We start from the raw sequence: 18,756 nt of genomic DNA on the forward strand, positions 1-18,756 counted from the left end.
TCTCCTCCCGTTCCCTCCCCCTCGCAGCTGGCTCGGAGCTTTGCTTTCCGCACACCGGTAAAATATTCGGCAGGAGACGAGCCGGGGATGTTTTCTAGTTTAAAAGATATCCCGTGTTCTGCCAGAGACGGCTGATGGACCGGGAAAGACCGGGAGATGGGAAGCAAAGAAGAGCGAGAGAATGGCACGTGGGTAGGAAAGGAGATGAGTTGATGGGGCTGGTTCCTGCAGAGTTGGGTTTGGGGGCGTTTGTAAGGAAAAACGGGACCCTGCAGGGAGCGGGTTCACCCTGGGCGAGGTAGGTACCTGCTTTTCTCATCTGTGTGTTCATAACACCTCTTTCTGTTGAAAAGTAACAACAATAATACTAATTTTTAAAATAAAAAAAAAAAAAAGAAAGAAACACCGCTCCAAAATCCACCCTTGGTAAGAAGGGCTGGTGTCTTTTTTTTTTTTTGAGAAAATTGCAAGAAAAAATATATATATTATTATTTATTATATAACATTGTCAACATCAACACCACAAAAAAAAAAAAAAAGTAACATCCTAGTTGTTTTCGTTCAAGCACTCGGACCGTGTTGAGAAAGGCAGCAGGAGCTTCGTGTCCCCTGGAGAACAAAAAGAGCAGGAGGGTGGGGGGACAAGGACAGGGGGCTGGCGGTGGCAGCAACACAAAGGGGGTGGGGACCACGGTGGGGAGAATTGTGCAGATCTGTTGATTTTTTTTTTCTTTTGAAACAAAAGAAAAAAAGGGGGCGGGGGGGCGAGTCACACGGAGGCCGATGACTATTTCATCTGTGGTTTCAATCAGTGTCCATCTCTCTCGAGTGCTATTGGTGAACATTCAGTTAAAGAGTCTTGCAAAATACTTTCACTTTTATTATCGACAGGGTATTTTTCCTTTCCCTTCTCCCATTTTTTTTCTCTTTTCTTTTTTTTTTTTTCCTTCTTTCCCCCCCCCCCCATAGCTAATGCTCTTGCTTTTTCCCCCACCACCTTGTTAGCTGTTCTCACTCCACTCTGGCACCATCCCCACGCCGTGGACCGAGTGGTACTGGTGGGGTGAAAGGGTTCGAGGCACGCCATGGGAATACAGGAATTCTGCGGGCTGTAGGCTGCTGGGGGGGGACTGGATGCCCGTTTGAGGTCCACACTGCCGGACGATGGGTTGGTGAGAAACCGAGGTTTGGTGCTGGAACATGCTATGAGTATCTCCAATTTGGGGAGAGGTATGGTTGGCCACGCTGCCGAGCCGGGGCATGAGCGGCCCCGAGGTGAAGTGGGCAGAGAAGTGTTGGTAGGGTAACCTGTCCATGGGCTGCATGGCAGACACTGTGCAACTGCTGTAGGACGGGACGCTCGGCCACGTGTTGCAGCTGATGTCTTCTAAGCTGGGCACGGGGTCCGTGGGGGGAGCAGAGCTGGCATACATACATGCTTGGCGCTGGGCGGATTCAGTCCTGTATGAAGTGTTCAGTCCCTGCTGCTGGGGGTAACTGGACCTGTAGAAAGGATCTTCTTCTGCCGGAGAAGTTTCCATGTAGGGCTTCTTGTAGGGATGCTCGGTGGTGGAACATTCCTCATCTGTTGAGAGAGAAAACTCCTGGTAGCAAAAAACAACACCACTGTGTCCTCGGCTGAACCTCCTTCTCCACAAATCCTCATTTTACCAAGGACACAGTCTGCACAGAGCTGATCCAGACACTTCTCTCAGGGTAAATCCAGATCCCTTCTTTGGAATGAATCTGAATCACAGAAGGGTTTTGGGTTGAAGGGACCTTCCCAGCTGCCCCAGTGCCACCCCTGCCATGAGCAGGGACACCTTCACCAGCTCAGGTTGCTCAGAGCCCATCCAGCCTGGCCTGGGATGTCTCCAGGGATGGTTCATTCACCACCTCTCTGGCCAAACTGGGCCAGGCTCTCACCACCCTCAGGGGCAACAATTCTCTTCCTCATGTCTGGCCTGAATCTCCTCTCCTTAAGTTTAAAACCATCACCAATTCTGCGGAAACCAAGTCTTGCACTTGGCCCTATTTGCTGGGCTGGGGAAGGGATTAACTAAGAGCTCTGGGAGGGAAACCAAGGCTATAAGATGCTGCAGGGATCCTGAGGCTCAGCTTGCTTGGTGATACCCCGTGCACAACCCCACACCACCCATCTCATCTCCTTTCTGCTGCCAGCACTTTGTCCAGAGGACTAACATCTGTCTGTGGATCCAGTGGTCCCCAGTCCCAACTGAGAGGCTCAGAGCTAATGCTGCGAACTAAAAGCCTTTACAATTATCTCCTTTCATGATAAAATACACGAAAATGGAGACCGCAAGAAAAATCCCCCTGGGAGAGCATCAACGATGGCACAGTTGAGACAATCAAATTTGGAGTTTTCCAGCCCTGGTCTTTAGCTGTGCCAAGGGAGCCAGGGACATAAATCCACACAGGGCTGTGTGCTGGAGCCAAGGGTAACGAAAAAGAAAAGCAAATTTCACAGCTAGAAACAACAAGGCGCAGCTTGCAGAGCCCTTTGTTTCCTGCAGCATCCCGGGCCAACAGAGGGAAGGAGATAAACAATTTAGGTGAAATCTCTAGGGTGAAGCAAAATGAATAAATGAATATGCACTTATTTATTCATTCGCAGGGTCATCAAATGAAATCCAGCTCTGCTGGAATGGATGGCAAAGTTCCCAGGGACGAGCGCTTCACCAAGAGAATTTAAGGACAGCGAGACAAGGGAAAGGGAGCTTGTTCTGACCCAGATTAACTTTGCTGCTGCTGCAAGAATAAGATTTCTGGTGCTAGCAAAAAAGCATCCCAGTCTTCTCAAAGCCCTCTTGGCTGCACCCTTTCAGCAGGGGTAAAGTTTGAAAGAACACTGCAAGAAATGGCCTTTTTCAAATTTTCTCAACCAGCATGTTTTGGGCTGCAATTTTTATTTTTTCACCCCCAAAATACAGAAGAAGGAAAAACAGTTTCACAAAAAAAATGCCCCCCAAAAAGCATTTGCCAAAACACAGATGCTGCTGCTGGGTCACTCCAATACAAGTGCCCGTATTCAGGACATGCAGATGGGCAACAAGGCACCTTTTGTTTCTTGTAAACATGCACATACCCTTATTATAATACTATAAACAGCCCTGTGCTTTCTCCTGGAAGCTGCACCCACTCAGCTTGTAAAATAACCCATTATTTCCACTCAGGTGTCTACCACATCCAGCTGGAACAACTGCTGTTGTTAGTCTTGGTCTGACAACCCCAGAAAACATAAAGTACCATGGTATAAACTGTGGGGACTTTCCCCTTGGTGTCCTGTGACTTTATAATAGCAGCTGCCCATAAATTCATTTTCATTCCATGTTTTTTTCCTGACAACAGCAAAACCCAGCTCCTAAGTCCCAGCAATGCAGAGCCCTGATAATCCAGTTCTCTTCCTCCTCTGCCTTCTCTTAAATAAGGACAGAAAGGATGGGATAACCAAGCAATGCAATCACATCTTTGAAATAGCTAGAACAGTAAGCAGAGAGATGCAAAAATGCATCAGTCTCCTTAATCCTGATGAGGTTCATTTTATATAGGAGCAGTAGAGATGATGTAGCCCCCTGAAAGACAAAAGCTGGAAGCATAGATCTAAGCTCACTCCTAAACACGGGTCTATCACACAAGATACATCTGGAAGAACAGCCTGAGCTTTTGCTCTTACAGCCAGCCTAAAAGTTTTGGCTCCCTAACCCACCACTGAGTAATAAGAACACTAGGGTGGAAAAACAATGTCTTGTAAAATGAAGCATTGTTCTGCTAATAAAGTTTTCAGCATTAAACCGCATTACTCTGCTGGCATTAGAAATCATTGGCTTGGGGTTTGACTGTTTATTTTAGTTTTTTTAAATATACAACACAAACCAGTCAAACTTTGTTTTTCCGTTGTGTAAAAAACGCGCCTGACTTACAACCTGAGGTTGCTGATTTTTCCATTTAGCCCCGACATTTCGCTCCCCGCCACAGCCCAGCCAGGCAGAGCCGCAGTTACGGCTTCGCTTCCAGAATTCATCGCAGGTGAAGTGAGAAAAACAAAAACAACGGAATTTCAGTGGAACCCCTATAGGTGCCCTCTCTTCTGTAAGCTCTTGAGATCACTCTGTTGGCCTCCCTAGAGCCAGGCTCACCGACGTCCTGTGTGGAAATGGCACTGTCACTCCAGATTTAAGATGTGTAAGGACACTGTGCCCATCTCCAGAGAGGACACAGAGGCTAATGAAAGACCAGAGTCTGCCCTAACAGCTTCTGCTGCCCTCTGGCCCCTCTTCCTGATGATTTTCTCATCTATGTAACCTCAAAGTGCTGGAGAGGGAAGAGAACCGTCCATCTTCATCATCAGATGGGATGATGCAAAGCAAAGAACCTCAGCTGGTGTCAGTTTACACTGGTCCGGGCTCTCTGGTCTGATCTGGCATTGCCCCACCACTCCTGGCTGAGGAGACCAGAGCCAGCCCGGAGCAGATGAAATGCATCCCTGTGGGGTGTGGAGCACATCTGTGAGTGGAAGAAGGACATCTTCAAGTAAGAGAATGGCAAAAGGAGGACAAGTCAAACAGAGCTCTCACACAATGCTGAAGGTTGAAGTTGAAAGTCATCCCCACCTGCGCTAGAGCCTGAACAGTGTGTTCCAAGGCCATAAGTCTCTTCCAAAATGTCCTTTCACCTCAGCATCACCATATGCAGGACAGAAGAGACAACTGCCTGCCTGCTCTGGGTTTGGTTCTTGATGTTGTTCCCTGATAGCACTCCATTGTCCTTTTCCTGTTGCCACTGAGCCCTCAGAGGTGCTGGGCACCTCTGTGAGCTGCTGACCATCCTGGGGGATGCTGATCATCCTCCGGTTCTGTTGCTATTCTTGGAAGACAAGGGTGATGATCAGCTCTTGTGACCGGCCCCTTGATACTGCGCAAGCCTCAAAAAGCAAAAGGTTCTGCCAAGCCGCGGAAGCTGCCAGTGCTTGGGAGAAGCTGCTCCGAAGTGGATCCAAGGAAAACGAAGGCTGCAGAATGGGGTGGAAACTGGCTCCCTCACAAGGAATTTGATGATCTATCTAGTGAAGGAGCAAGAGCAAGAGCATAAGCAGTTCCAAGATTTACGGTATTTACTACTTCCAGCTGGGTTGTAAATACCACTAAAATGGCTTTTTAAATGGAATTTTCCCAATTCCAAGATTAGGGCCATCCAGAACGAAACGCAAGCATGTAAAATTTCTGTATTTCATGTGCACTGAGCCCACCTCTTCCCTTTGTGTAAATCCAGAGAGCTCCTTTCCAATTCATGACGATCAGCTCCCTGGGACAGAAGACAATGAAGAATGGGACCCAACTGTTTTAGTTTTCAAAGCTCACCCACACTTCCAGGATGTTACAGTAGGTTCATCCCAACTTTGTGAGGGAGACACAATGGGTGATTATCACCAACACTGCTGTTTTATCCAGTCTGGTTTCTAGTATGAATCTAGCCTGAGCCTGAATAGCCAATACCAGTGTGCAAGGCTGACAAGGGCTCTCAAAAAAAGAAAAGACGGATTCAGCCAAAATGGGCTTCCTAAAGGAAAAATAAGAGGTACATCCTAGAACATGAAACCTGAGACACGTGGGTTATTTCAACCATCTCACAGTTTTCTGTGTGGCTGTGTTGCACTGCAGAAGAACGCAACAGAAAGAGTTGTAAGGCAGACACAATCCAACACTTAAAGCTGGCAGCTCTTCCAGAAGGAGCAAGTTGCCAGCGCTGCCTGCAGAGACCCAGGAGGCACCTCCGGATGGGAGAGGGATGCTTATATGAAGCTGCTGAAACTACAACTCCACAAGAAATGTGGCTGCACAACAAAAGCTGGGAGCACAGCAGCCTTCTGAATATCTCCCCACCATGCAGGCAGGCTCTTCTTCACCCTCAATGCCCTAGCAGCCACCTTGCTCTGGGCTCCACTGCATCTCCCCAAGCTGCAAACATCTCCAGCTGCAGCACAGCTCAAGCCTTGGCCAACTTATTGTATCTCCTAACATGGGCAAGATGAGCAGGATGTCCTGCAACAAGACATTCTGTATCTGACTTTTGTCCTACAGATACTTTGAATGAAAGAAAAGCTGAGTGGGATGAGGGAGAAACCAGCTCAATCAATGAAGAGGTCTATCCACCCTAACAGTGCTTGTTCTTGTGCAGAAGTTGGAAAGGCATTGCTGTATCTCCACCAACCTCAGCAGAGTAGGAAGGAGATGACAGATACATTCTTTCTTATGGGCAGGGTCATGTCCAAGCTAGGTGGCTGAAGGACACGGTCCTCGCTGGTTGGAGCCGGTGGATTCTGCCACATCCCTCTCCTCCCTCAGGGTGCCAACATGACAACTTTCATAAACCTCCCCAGGGAGAGGCAGTTCCAGTCTCCTCCTGTTCAGCATCACAAGCATCCCAGAAATCTGTCAAGTGGTTGAGATTGTGTAAGGCTGGGAGGGAGCAGAGGTTTAGAGAGATGGCTTTTTAGTTTGCAGGAAGTCTGAGGGAGAGGATAACACAAGGGAAAACAAGCCCCAATGCCCTAATTGGGACGTGGGGCTAAAATGAAAGACAAAAAGCAAGCTGCCTGCTGGTAAGTCCTTTTGGGCTTCTTCAAGCACAACAATGAGAGAGGGAGAGGTGGAGAACAACCAGAAAGAAAAAAAAAAAAAGGCAAAGCTCTAACTGGTCTTTGTTGCAGACTCAAAATCCACATCAAGAACTGAGGCCATTCCTTGGTAGGATACAGGATTGGAGTTAATCCATCCTCTCAAAACCAGTCTCTTTGCGAAACAGCAGAAGTAATCTCACCGCGGATTGGGGATACAATGCAGGATGATCCTTGCCTGGAGGACTGCCATTCCCCAGCCTTCAGCATGGTCATAAAGCGCCTGGAACAGGAACCCCATTGCACCACTCTGGGGTCATTCCCAATGCTGTGGCCACACTCCCACCCACACACCAGGAATCACCAGATTTGGGGCTCTGGGATGTGTCCTCCCTTCCTTCCTCACTCAGAAGATCAGCTCCCTGAAAGAGAGGAACCTTCAGAGATAACATCCCCTCGCAGCCCTGCTGCTCTCCTGTAATGTAACTCCGTATCAGATCTCCAGAGTGAATCCATCTTGGCTTGACAGCTAAGAACAACACTGTCAGCCACAGAGCTAAATCTTTGTCTTAGGTCACCAAGGAAGTATAAGTTGAATAAGGTGCCTTTGAGCTGCTCAAATACAGACCTATTCTCAACTGAGCCTAAACCAAGACTTGACTTCCTGATCAAAAAGGGTACATAGAAACATCATGAGATGTCAAAGCTGGAAGGAGCCATATCTGAGAGACTATCTTGGAAAAGAGTGGTGGTATTTGTTACAGAAGAAACAGACACCAGCTGGTCTCAAATCCAGTCGAATTGCCCTCTGCCCCTGCAAGCACTTATCCATAACCACAGCCTTGCAAAAAGGAAATAATCTGCTTGAGATAAAGCCTAGACTGACGGAGGAGAAGTCAATGTTTGCAGAGTTGATGATCCAACAAAATCAATAATACTTCCAGTCCAGAAAACGGACAGAGGTGCATTAGGAAAGAGCACGGTCTTGCTTTCATTTTTTCTTAGATGGTGAGGCTTGTTAAAAGTTATGTAGAAAAGTAGGAAAACAGGAGAGCTGTGAGGGAAAGCTTAATATTTCATATAGAAAGGAGAGGCTGGAAAAAGAAGAAAAAGAGGAATATTATAGGCAAGGTCATTTTCCCAAGTTCAGTAAAGATCCTTGCTCAGTGCTAGAAGAAAGTGTCACGCTCAGTCTGAGTTTGAGACAAAACATTGGACCACGTTCTGATTTATCTCAGCAGAATTGCTCATCTCTAGTGACTTTTTTTTTTAATTAATTTCACTTTGCAAAGAGCTGCTTGGCAGCTTATGTTGGCTCTCTGTTTCCCATTAACTTTGTATTTCTGTTCTTTAAGCCCTGGTGGCTGTTTTCGATTTACTGGATACATGGGGAGGGGGGAAAAAAAGGCGCAGGGAGGAAAGCAGGGACTCAGGCTCCTGAGAAGTAGAGCTCCAGGGAAGAAGCCGGTGGTATCGGACAGGACATTGCTTCTCCTTGATTAAAGCATTTGGCGGCTTTGATAAAAGGCCCTTAACGGCTTGTGCCACTCAAGCCATCATAGAGATAATGAGGGGCCATCAGGTCCACAGACAGAGCCTTGCTTTGCCAGTCTCCTGCACTTTTGTAAGGGTCTTGCAGGCCAAAGGGGGCCAGAGAGCTTATTCCAGGGCAGATAGTCGTCTCTTTTGTGACAATAAGAGGAAGTGAGATAATTGGGGGATTGAGGGAAACCACCCATGGAGACACCACTTAGCGGGAATCCCAAAACTGGAAGGAAACCTCTGCTGATTCCTTATCACCTTACAATGCGGAGGCGAATGATGAATTGCCCTGCGGTGTGGGGACAAGCAGCAGTCGGAGGTTGTCCAAAGGTTTTGTTGCCATTTGGGACAGCTTGTTTTGGTCAGGTCTTTTTGGAAAGAGGAAGAGGAGCAGTGAAAGCTCAGCCCCTGGGGCAAAGGAGCACCAAGGATAGGTCACAGACTGAGGGACACCAAGGGTGAGCAGGACTTGCTTTTCCATCGACAAATTTGCAGGGACCCAGCTGTGTCCCAAAGCCTCGCACCCACAGTCCTGCACCAACATGGGAGTAGCAAGGGACACACACCCCACCTTGGACCTTAGAGACATCGGAAGACCACTGCAACTCCTCCTTCCCCACCTCAAGTCTAGCATCGCCATTTCCAATCACAGCTTTGATACACTCTCTACAAACACGAGGGTCACCCGGTCAGCTGGAGGGGACAGAAAATGATGTCTCTGCTTTCCACTCTTTGGCTCAGTCTCACATCCAGAAAATATTAAGATTTATCAACTATTTTTGCTTTGCTTATCTACTTGTACACCACACACACGTGCCCTTACAATATTGAAGGGATTGACCAAGGATATTAGAGATCATTTCCACTGCCCCCCGCCTCGTCTGCCAGCACTTTCCAGCATCACTACCTTAGACTGTGTGTCTACACTGCACATCCCAGTGCCCCAGGGGTTATGTTACTAAAAATAATGGCATGTGGCTGACTGATAGGACCGTGCAGGGAAGCAGGAAGAGATCTGCTGAGGGGAGAGGCTACCAGGCTGGAGAAATTCTCGGTGCATTCAAATGCCATGGTGCATGCTGACTCCTGCTAGCATTTTCCATGCAACGTAGACTAAAGCCTGAGAGAACAGAGCAGGGGTAGGTAGTAATCATCTCCTGCCCACCCTATAGGGTTGCATTCAGCCCTGGAAATTCCCTACTTTTTTCTAACTGTCTGGGGTGGAGCTTTTGCTATCTAAATCCTGCAAGTGTTTCTGCCTCTAAGCATTCCCATTGCTTTGGCAGAGACTGAAAACCGCTCACTCCCGCCGAAGAACAATTATCCCATCGATATCACGGGGCTCTTCACGCCAGGACGAGCTGAGCAGTCAGTGTAAAGCCCTCACAGTTTGATCCTTCAAGCTCTGTCAAAGCAGGTCAGTCACACCAGAGGAGAACGAACATGGATATTATGATTTTCAATCCCACGCCCCATTCATTAGACTGAGCATTTAAGTGGAATTACTTTCTGCATACAGACAACTGTCTCCCAACCATGACACTCTCAGTCAAATCTCTGCAAAATTCAAGTTGTCAAGGTATCTCCACTTGCCTGAGGGGGCTATGGAGACAGATAAGTCATCTTTATCTCCGGCACCAGCTATCTGACTGAATGTGGATTCACCGTGGGCAGACGGACGGTTCTGCCACCCCTCCAAACCACTCGCTCCCAGCCCAGCAGAGATGGGGTTTTAGGTTAACACAGGTGAGAGGAGATTCCCAGCCCAGCCTGGGGGAGCTGCCCACCTCCAGCACACAACCTTCATCCCTTGCTCATCCTCGAGCATCAGTGAAAGGAGTCTGGGGCTGCCCAGCAAGGGGAAACATCAGAAAAAATGCTGATGGTCATGTTAGGAAGGGGAAAGCACAGAGTGGAGAGCAGCCAAGGCCTGACCTTTTCTCTTGGTGCAGTGGTAGATCTGGCTGTGCTCCTGGGAGATGGGGTAGGGGTTGGCAGGCGGTAACAGGTCCTGGGAGGTGCTGGATACCCCGTTCTCGCACTGGTACTGGGAGCCCAGGTTGGAGGAGGCAGAAAGGACTCTGGTCTCACCACTGAAGGGGCTGTGATTTGAGGACACTTTTTGTCTCACTGTGCTCCTGGGAACAACCGGGTACTCTTTACTAAAAAAAAAAAAAAAAAAAAGAGAACAAGGCAGAAAAGCAATCAATTAATAAATACATCAGTGGATTAATAAACGAAGGCAGCACATTAGTGTCATGGTGGTTGTTTAGACTTTCAGGGAAATGGAGACATCCCTCCCAGGAGACTGCAGCCCCATCGCACTTTATCCATGCAGCATTCTATTTCACTTTCCTTTCAGATTTGCGCCTCTTCCACTACAACTGTTGTTCTGCACCCATACATCAAATAGATATATGCAGTTATGTCTAAATACACAAGATTTATATTTATATTGTGATAACATTTATAAATTATATATTATTTATATTGTATATGTGGATGTGCACATGCATGTAAATAAAAACCTCATTTTACAAGCTGACTTGTAGAAGGATTAAATATTTAGATCTGCTTTTTCTCCTTATGGTGGTTGTCCCCATTCCTTTTCCCCAGGGTCTGCCAGCCTTGCTGTCCTGGACAGAGGATCCCTGGACCGGAGAACAAGCTCCACTCTGGAGAGCTCAGAAAAGAGAAATAAATAAATCACCAAGACCTGCTGCACACCAGAACCACAAACCTTAGCAAAGTTGGGCTGGGAAGGTGCGCGCTGGTGGAAATTCTGGTTTGTTCCCCTGCCCTGAAATGTGTTTTGAAGCAGGGATGCTGTGCCAATGCTGGCTGCAAATCCCCTCTCCTACAAGACCCTACAGTGTGTTTTGGAGAGATTCCTCTAAGCACATCAGTAACGTGGCTGGACAAGATTATTCCTGCTCTGCAGGGGGGGAAACTGAAGCTGAATCTCAGAAACTTGAGGTGAGGTGCAAGCCTCTTCCTGGGCTATCTCCAAGATAGTCGGGTGCTCCCTGAACCCACAAACTTGCTAAAACACAGAAATATGAGGTAGCAACACAGCAGCACCTTGCAAAGTACCACCAGGCTCAGAGGAGCCACAAACCAAAACCCAGATTCTGACATAAGCTTCCTCCTTTGAGGCTATAACTATTGGACCAAGCTGGCTTTGAGGTCTCCTACTCACCTGCCCAAAACCATTATGCTGGAGTAAGAACGAGTCCTTAAATTCCATCAGCAACTCACTTGGCCACTTACACACCGAGGAGGAGCACTGAATCTCCAATTAACATCCTTCAGAGAGGACCTATCACTGGAGCAACTCAGAACTTATTTACAAAATTGAACAATCCCGATGATATAAACCTACTCACAGCAGGGAGCTTTCATCCAAACCACTGCTGTGGTGGCTGCCAGAAACATCAACAACCAAGCTGTGACAGAGGGAAAACTCACCCAGGAGCTCAAAACCAAATGTATGTGTCTCTCATTGTGCCATGAAACCTTCCCAAACCCCAGGCACCGGTGGCTTGCCAAGCGGAGCCTATTCCAAAGGTGGGATTTCTTCCCCTGGAAGCCCAGCAGCTCCTCCCCACGGGGCTGGCAGGAGCAGGGTTTTCCACCCATTGGGCTCACCAGCCAGGTAGCTTTTTCCCAGAACCCAAGTCCGGGTTGTGCATGAGGAACAAAAGTGAAATGGACTTGGAGAAAACAGAGAATTACCCCTCAGATACTCAACATAGCAATGAATGCCGGGGGCTTCAGAGGACCCCTCTGCCTGTGGACAACCAGCACGAGCATTTCCACCCCACCTGGGTGGCTTTTCAGGAAGATCAAGAGCTACAGCTTCTAAACCTTCTAGGAGGTCACTCAGCCCTATCAGCTCACAGTACTGAGCTGCCTGCTCTTACAATGCTCCACCTTCACACAGGGATCCCTATGGAAATAGTATCAGCATGACACCCCAAATCTGCATCCCCACCAGGTTTCTCTTCCAAGGAGACAAGCTGTAGGGAGGTGACACATAGACCTTGCCCTTAGCTCTCCTCCCTAATGAGAAGCTGCTGCTTGGATTAGCTGGTTCCTTCTTCCTCGACTGCAACACCACCAACACCAAAGCCCCCAAGAAATGGCAGAGCCTCATTTTTTCTGTTGTTCTCTGTGGCTCTTTTTGAGATGACAGTTGTCACAGTTTCTCCCTGCTTGAGTGGGGTAATAATTGGATGTCTCTTTGGGAGGGCCATCATCTCCCCATTCACACATGGAATTAGATCTGCATGGGTGTTTCTTACAGTAAATTCTCAGGGGAGCTCAGAGACCCCATCAACATCAGACCTCCGCTGCACAAAGCACCACACAAGCACCAAGAAGCCATTCCCATCCCAGATACTTCTAACTTAACTCTACACCTTCTGCATTCCAATGGAGAGCTGAGAAGAGCAGAATTCAACAACCTGACCTTTTTCTTGATTAAAAAAAAAATATGTTTCCTTTCCATAAAGGATCTATATACCTGAAACAGTAATATTTTTACCACAACATAGGCAGTGTCAGGATGTCACACTCCTGTTGTACACTGGGGACCAAAAATTCCCTTCAGAATGCACTTCCAAGGAGACACATAAGAGAGGACCATACGACAGGACCGTGGTGCTCTGCAGGAGACACGGTGAGAAGGGGGAGCCACGATGGAGAAGGAACAGGTTGGAGACACCAAGTTTCCAAACAGCAGCTCCCAGGAGGTATTGCAATGACTTCTTTCCAGACTGAAATATTTCCATTTCAGTCAAAACATGCTAGGTGCTATTTTTGTCAAAAAAAAAAAAATCAACTATTTGAGGAGGGAGAGGAAGGAAAGTATTTTCTAACTAAATATCTAAAATATTCTCTTTCTTTCACTTTGCCATTTTTCTAGACACAAAGGCAGTTACCTCTGTATTTCTACCTTTTTCTTCCGCATAGAAGCTGAGCTCTAATAAAGTGATACGAACAGTCACCTTAAAACATTTATACAGTTTCCTGAGCCCACTCAATACGCAGCATACACAGCTACCATTCTAGTTTGTCCTTCAGTCTTTACAAATGTATCAGATTCTCTTTTGGTTTTTTCTTCGGTGCCTAAAAGTCGCTATTCCCAAAATAGCTGGTTGTAATCCCAGGCCACAGTTTAATGGAATGAAAGGTTTTGTTCAGCTCTGGCACAAAATGGCTGTTGTGTCCAGAAATTTTGCTGTCCAAAAAAATCGTAGCAAAGGAAGGAGGGAAAAGAATTGTTAAAGCTTGACTTCTGCAGGCAAGGTGGGAAATTGTCCACACAGCAAGGAAGAGACTGTTGTTCCTGGGCCAGAATGTGAGTTAGGAGTTAGTTTTACATTACGGTGTTAATGGGCTACTTTTTCTTTTTTTTGCATTAAAAATTGTAAAATTAGAAGAAAAAATATAAAAGCTGGTTGGGGAAAGAATTTACAAGGAAGGAAGCTGTCACTGGTCTATTTAAAGTCTGTTGGAAGCTGACGATGAATATTCGGTTACCGTAGTTGGTGTATTACAATAGCAGAGGGGGACAGGGAGGAAGAAGGAGCCACATTGCACAAGGTGCTGTGCTGTCTCTGCACCACCAGGCTCCCAGCTGAACGGCCACCAGGAGAGAATATTGCTTTGATTTTCATCTGAGCTTGTGGGATGAGGTCCAAGTCATAGTGAAGGCATTCAGTCCTGAATTCTGGACTCAGTTCTTAACTCACACCTGGTTCGATGTTTCCCAGACTCGTAGGATCAGACACCGACTCTACGCAACCATTTCCTAATAGCACACACATTGCTCTTTAGAGGATCAGACCTTACAAGTGAATCCTTCCTGCATTTTCCAAGCACTTCCACCCAAATCAGACTCTACCAGGTGGAATTAACCAACTCGGTCTCATTTTCTTTCATGACATCTTCCACCTCCCCCAGCCAAATGGTGCCCTCACCATGACAGAGTCGGGAGCTCCATAAGGTCATTTGTGCCACAAATTCATATCTACCAAACAATTCAAAGGAGCAAATTCAAGAAATGTTTGTGATCTCAGAGCTCAAAACCTTGTTGGCCTCTGCAAACCAATAAAAACCGTGGAAAAATTATAAACATAGACCTTCACAGAGTCCACTTTCATCCAGTTCACTTTCTTGCTTATCACTGTGCTGGAAGAGAGTAATAATTCTCAATTTATTTTCATGTGCAGACTTCGAGTTTCCTAATGTACCAGCCAATACACAGTAAGTGCAACTGCCAGACAGAAACCTTGTTAAAAATCTCTTGGAAGAGCCACAGTTTATAACCAGGAAGCTTCTGTGTTGAAGCATCCAGCCCCTGCTGGCCCTAAGCAAATTATTTTAGAGGCTGTTTCTGATGTTTCTGCAGCCAAGCGTTATCTACCAAGGCTCTCAGAGTTGCTGTAGTTCATGGTGACAAGATTTCAAAAGACCTAGTAAACGTCAGGCCTCAAGGATCATACTGTTATCCATTCTAGGTCAAGATGAGGCATGTTTAGCTTCCCCATGTTTAGCTGCTGCCATGTTCTTTGAAGACCCTGAGCTAGATATTGTCTCTATCTTGTTCACAATAGCAACTTCTAGTCTAAAATCTGACCACAGGTATAACAGTGGTCAAATAAAGCAATACCCTTCCACTCTTTCCAATTGTCAGATTTTAACTCCTCCTTGGTCAGTCACAACAAAAGAACAAGTGTTTGCCATCATATCCATCCTGTCCCCTCCACCTGTCCAGCACCTGTGGATACAGCAGTGAAGAATCAGTCCCGAATTCCAGATGTACAAATATGACCCAAAGGCTTTTGCTTTCATATTTCCTAGGCCACCAATTGTTGTCCTTCCTGCTGAGACTCAAGAATGGGAAACAAATTGAGGTCAACCATTAACAGATATAGAAAGAGGAAAAGAGGAGGAAAAAATAAATGAAAGAAAAGAAACACCACGAGACAAGATGGAGAATGGATGTTGGCCAACAGCCTCTGCAGGTCAGGTCCTGCTGCCCCAAAGAAGGAGCAACAGAGGAAACTGCAGCTACCCTATGTTTCTTGAGCCAACTTTCTCACTTTCAAAGAGCTGTGAATATCCTCCAGTGAAGTCTGCAGAGCCTTATTTTGGATTTTATCTCAATTCTGTCAGTTTCTATAGAATACAGTTCAAGCCTATGGTTTCCACTGGGGATCAGACCAGGAAAATTTCCTTGGGGATGTTTGCTGGAGGAAAGCATCATCTCTTCAACAGATGTTATAATTGTATGTCTCACACTGAAAATGTTTCAGACAGCACATGGCTCTTGGGAGATTTCCACGAGAGAACACGGGAAATGAAAGTGGATGTAAAGATGCAACGAGAAGATGCCAGGAGAGCAAGGTTGTTTGCTGTGGACCGAGACCTTCTTGCATGAATCAAGCTGGTGTCCATCAGTCCAACATGATGTTAACATGGCAGGGTAGATGACCCTTTTGGACCCTAGAGACTCATCCATTTATTCTACCCCAAAATGCACTGTCTTCTCTGTTATGCCAGCTCTGAATCATGGTACTGATATTACGTCCTTTGTGTCTGGCCCAGTTTATCTTCTTGGTTACACCAGGAAATCTTTGGAATAATTCCTTTGGAGCCAGGAGGATTATTGTGAATTAATGCCAAAGGCAGCAAACTGTGGCTCATGTTCTTTGATGAAGAAAACATAACATTGAGCTACACTGCCACTCTTTGTCAAGCGGATCATTCTGGATTTTTGCCTCGCTTTGAAAGGACCCAGGATACCCATCAAGGGAGCTAAGAGCCACCCTTTCATGTAATCATCTTTCCTCTCAAAAGCTTTCCCAATAAGAAGCTTCAAGTACTAAATTGCATTAATTGGAATAAACATTTACTGGGGCCTGAGACTTTCAGAAGGTCTTCAGCACCCATAATAACCACTAAAGACAATGGGAGCTGCAGATGACAAGCAAAAATTGGTTAAAGGGTTTAACAGAATTACTTTTTCACAGTCCTCTGGCCCCAGACTCACAAACATTTCTCCCCTGCTGTGTTTTGGCAGTCACAGCTTAAAGTAAATAAATAAATAAATAAACAACAACAACAACAAAAACCCTAAAAGCTACAGCTTGCATGCAATCCCCTAAAAAACACCCAATAGCTATGGTTTATTTGCACAGCTCCAGTGACTCTCATGCACGGGGAATTTTAAGGGCAAGGTCCTACACTGGCATCTGCAATGCAGATCTCAGCGTCCCTCTGCATAATCTTCACCCTCTGTGGATTTCTGCCGCGTGCTTTGCTCTTGCTCTCCACACCAAATTCCCCTTGGCACAGGCAGAAGTTCTAAGCAGAGACAAAAGGAATTTTTACAGTACAGAAGGGCAAGAGATCTGAAAGGAACACTTTACTTAAAATTCCCAGCATCGCAACTACATAACGTTTGGCTGATTTATGTTTTTCAATTGCAGCATGACTCTGGGATACAGATACAGTATAACTCGTATTCCTCTAGCATTTTTTGTCCTTTTTTTTTTTTTTTTCAATTGAGGAAATAACAAACTTGATCTCATGCTCAGGAACTTGAAAACTTTAAAAAAAAAAGAACTGTTCTCCCAGAGCACTCATCCTGTCAAAGAAACTGCTAAAGGGGTCCCATGTGTCTCAGGAAAGAAAGGAGGTGGGGGGAAAATTAACATGTATCAGAAGTCTGTGTTCACTGGAATTTGGATCTCTCTGGAGCTCATGGCTATTCTTTTTGAATGAAATCATCTGTTGCCGAAAGGCTTAATATCACTGCTGAATGAAGTTTTCTACCTGGACAGACTTCTTAACTTTTCTTCTGGGAAATCAGAGGATAAAAATCACCATGGAGGTCTCACAAAGAAGAAAACCAAGGAGAGGAATGGACTCATAAAGACATCCACATCTGCCTTGCAGGGCTCCTGTCCCCAAAGGCCACTTGGGCCGACTCTTGTTGCTGCTTTTGCTTGGCTAGAGACACACAGAGATTGAGGGAGAATCCTCCACAAGACACTCAAGACCTTGCTCTGAGCTCACTCTTGGCTCTCTGACTTGTCTTTCTTCCCTGCTTCATCTTAGTTCCTCTCCATCCGTACCATTTGCCAAGGGTAGATGTTCCACAGGGCAACAAAGATGCTGAAGGGAGTGAAGCATCTCCCTTATGAGGAAAGGCTGAGGGAGCTGGGGCTCTGGAGCTGGAGAAGAGGAGACTGAGGGGTGACCTCATTAATGTTTACAGATATGTAAAGGGTGAGTGTCACAAGGATGGAGCCAGGCTCTTCTCGGTGACAACCAATGATAGGATAAAGGGTAATGGGTTCAAACTGGAACACAAGAGGTTCCACTTACATTTGAGAAGGAACTTCTTCTCAGTAAGGGTGACAGACACTGGCCCAGGCTGCCCAGGGAGGTTGTGGAGTCTCCTTCTCTGCAGACATTCAAACCCGCCTGGACACCTTCCTGTGGAACCTCAGCTGGGTGTTCCTGCTCCAGTGGGGGGATTGCACTGGATGAGCTTTCCAGGTCCCTTCCAATCCCTGGCATTCTGTGATTCAACAGGCCAAGTCTCCACTGGCACCTAGACCTGCTTCTGCTTCACCCATCTACAAGACCTGCCCTGAGGTGAGTGAGAGAATTTTGGACCCAGCAAGCTGATCTCCCTTCCATCATCTGACAGCCAAACATGCAAGGAGACAACAAGAACTGGCCAGCTGGCAATTATTTGTGTGAAGATGGGCTTGATACCATGTAATTTGGTCTGTTTAAAAGGCAGACATGTAAGCAAATCATTCTGATTCTGAAGGCGAAACAGGCAGAAGGTGGGCTCCTCACCCCATCCTACCATCTGTGGGGTGAGCTCTCCAAGGAAAGCAGCTTTACATTCCAAACATGCCCATCACATTCTGCTTTGCAAAGAGGGAGCTGAGACACCCGCCCGGCCTGAGAATGCTTCTTCTAGACGACATCTTCAATCACCACACATCTACTCGCGTCTGACCCAAGCCCTGTGCAAGATGGTGGGACCTGAACGTCCAGTGCTGGAAGCACATCTTGACCAGGGCTCAGGCTTTCCAGGCTGCTCCAAGGGGTGGGAGCATAGGTGGGTGAGCAGAGGGACACGCGATGTCACAAGCCAGCTCACGCACCCGGCTGGATCACCCCTGCATCTCAGCCTCGTTTGCTTCCCCCGGGGCTGCTTCCAGCCAGGAGATGACCCTTTGCAATAGCCCTATGCCGGGAATTAAAACACATTTGAAATTGAAATAAAGAAAATTTAGAGGTACCAAGAATTTCCTCAGCATGAAAAATTAACTCCCTCCATAGCTATACCCCTTAATGAGATGATCAGTGACCTGAGGAACGTCAGGTCACCAGTTTCTGGTACAAAAGTCTGTACGAAAGAGTTTTTTTCCAGCTACTTATTTCTATAATTAAAAAATAAAAAAAAAGCACTAAAAACAAATCCCACCATATTCTCCAAGGCATAAATAGACGTCACTCCCCTGAAGCCAAGACAGATGTACCTATAC

The 18,756-nt window shown here is 46.6% G+C and overlaps 1 protein-coding gene across 4 annotated transcripts in view; it reads right to left on the bottom strand.

Moving 5' to 3' along the window:
• Positions 1-936: 936 nt before the first annotated feature.
• The window catches only part of TBX5 (T-box transcription factor 5), a 63,600-nt gene continuing 45,780 nt past the window's right edge, over positions 937-18,756 (bottom strand). For all 4 annotated transcript variants that reach the window (XM_071815881.1, XM_065851522.2, XM_065851523.2 and 1 more), the window contains exons 8-9: positions 10,112-10,338; positions 937-1,585 (exon numbers count right to left, since the gene is read on the bottom strand). In XM_071815881.1, coding sequence (XP_071671982.1) covers positions 1,002-1,585; positions 10,112-10,338 — 811 coding nt within the window. In that variant the 3' untranslated portion in view covers positions 937-1,001. The remainder of the gene's footprint in view (positions 1,586-10,111; positions 10,339-18,756) is intronic.

The sequence above is a fragment of the Patagioenas fasciata genome, chromosome 17, assembly GCF_037038585.1.
Source record: "Patagioenas fasciata isolate bPatFas1 chromosome 17, bPatFas1.hap1, whole genome shotgun sequence".
In the NCBI taxonomy this organism is placed as follows: domain Eukaryota; kingdom Metazoa; phylum Chordata; class Aves; order Columbiformes; family Columbidae; genus Patagioenas; species Patagioenas fasciata.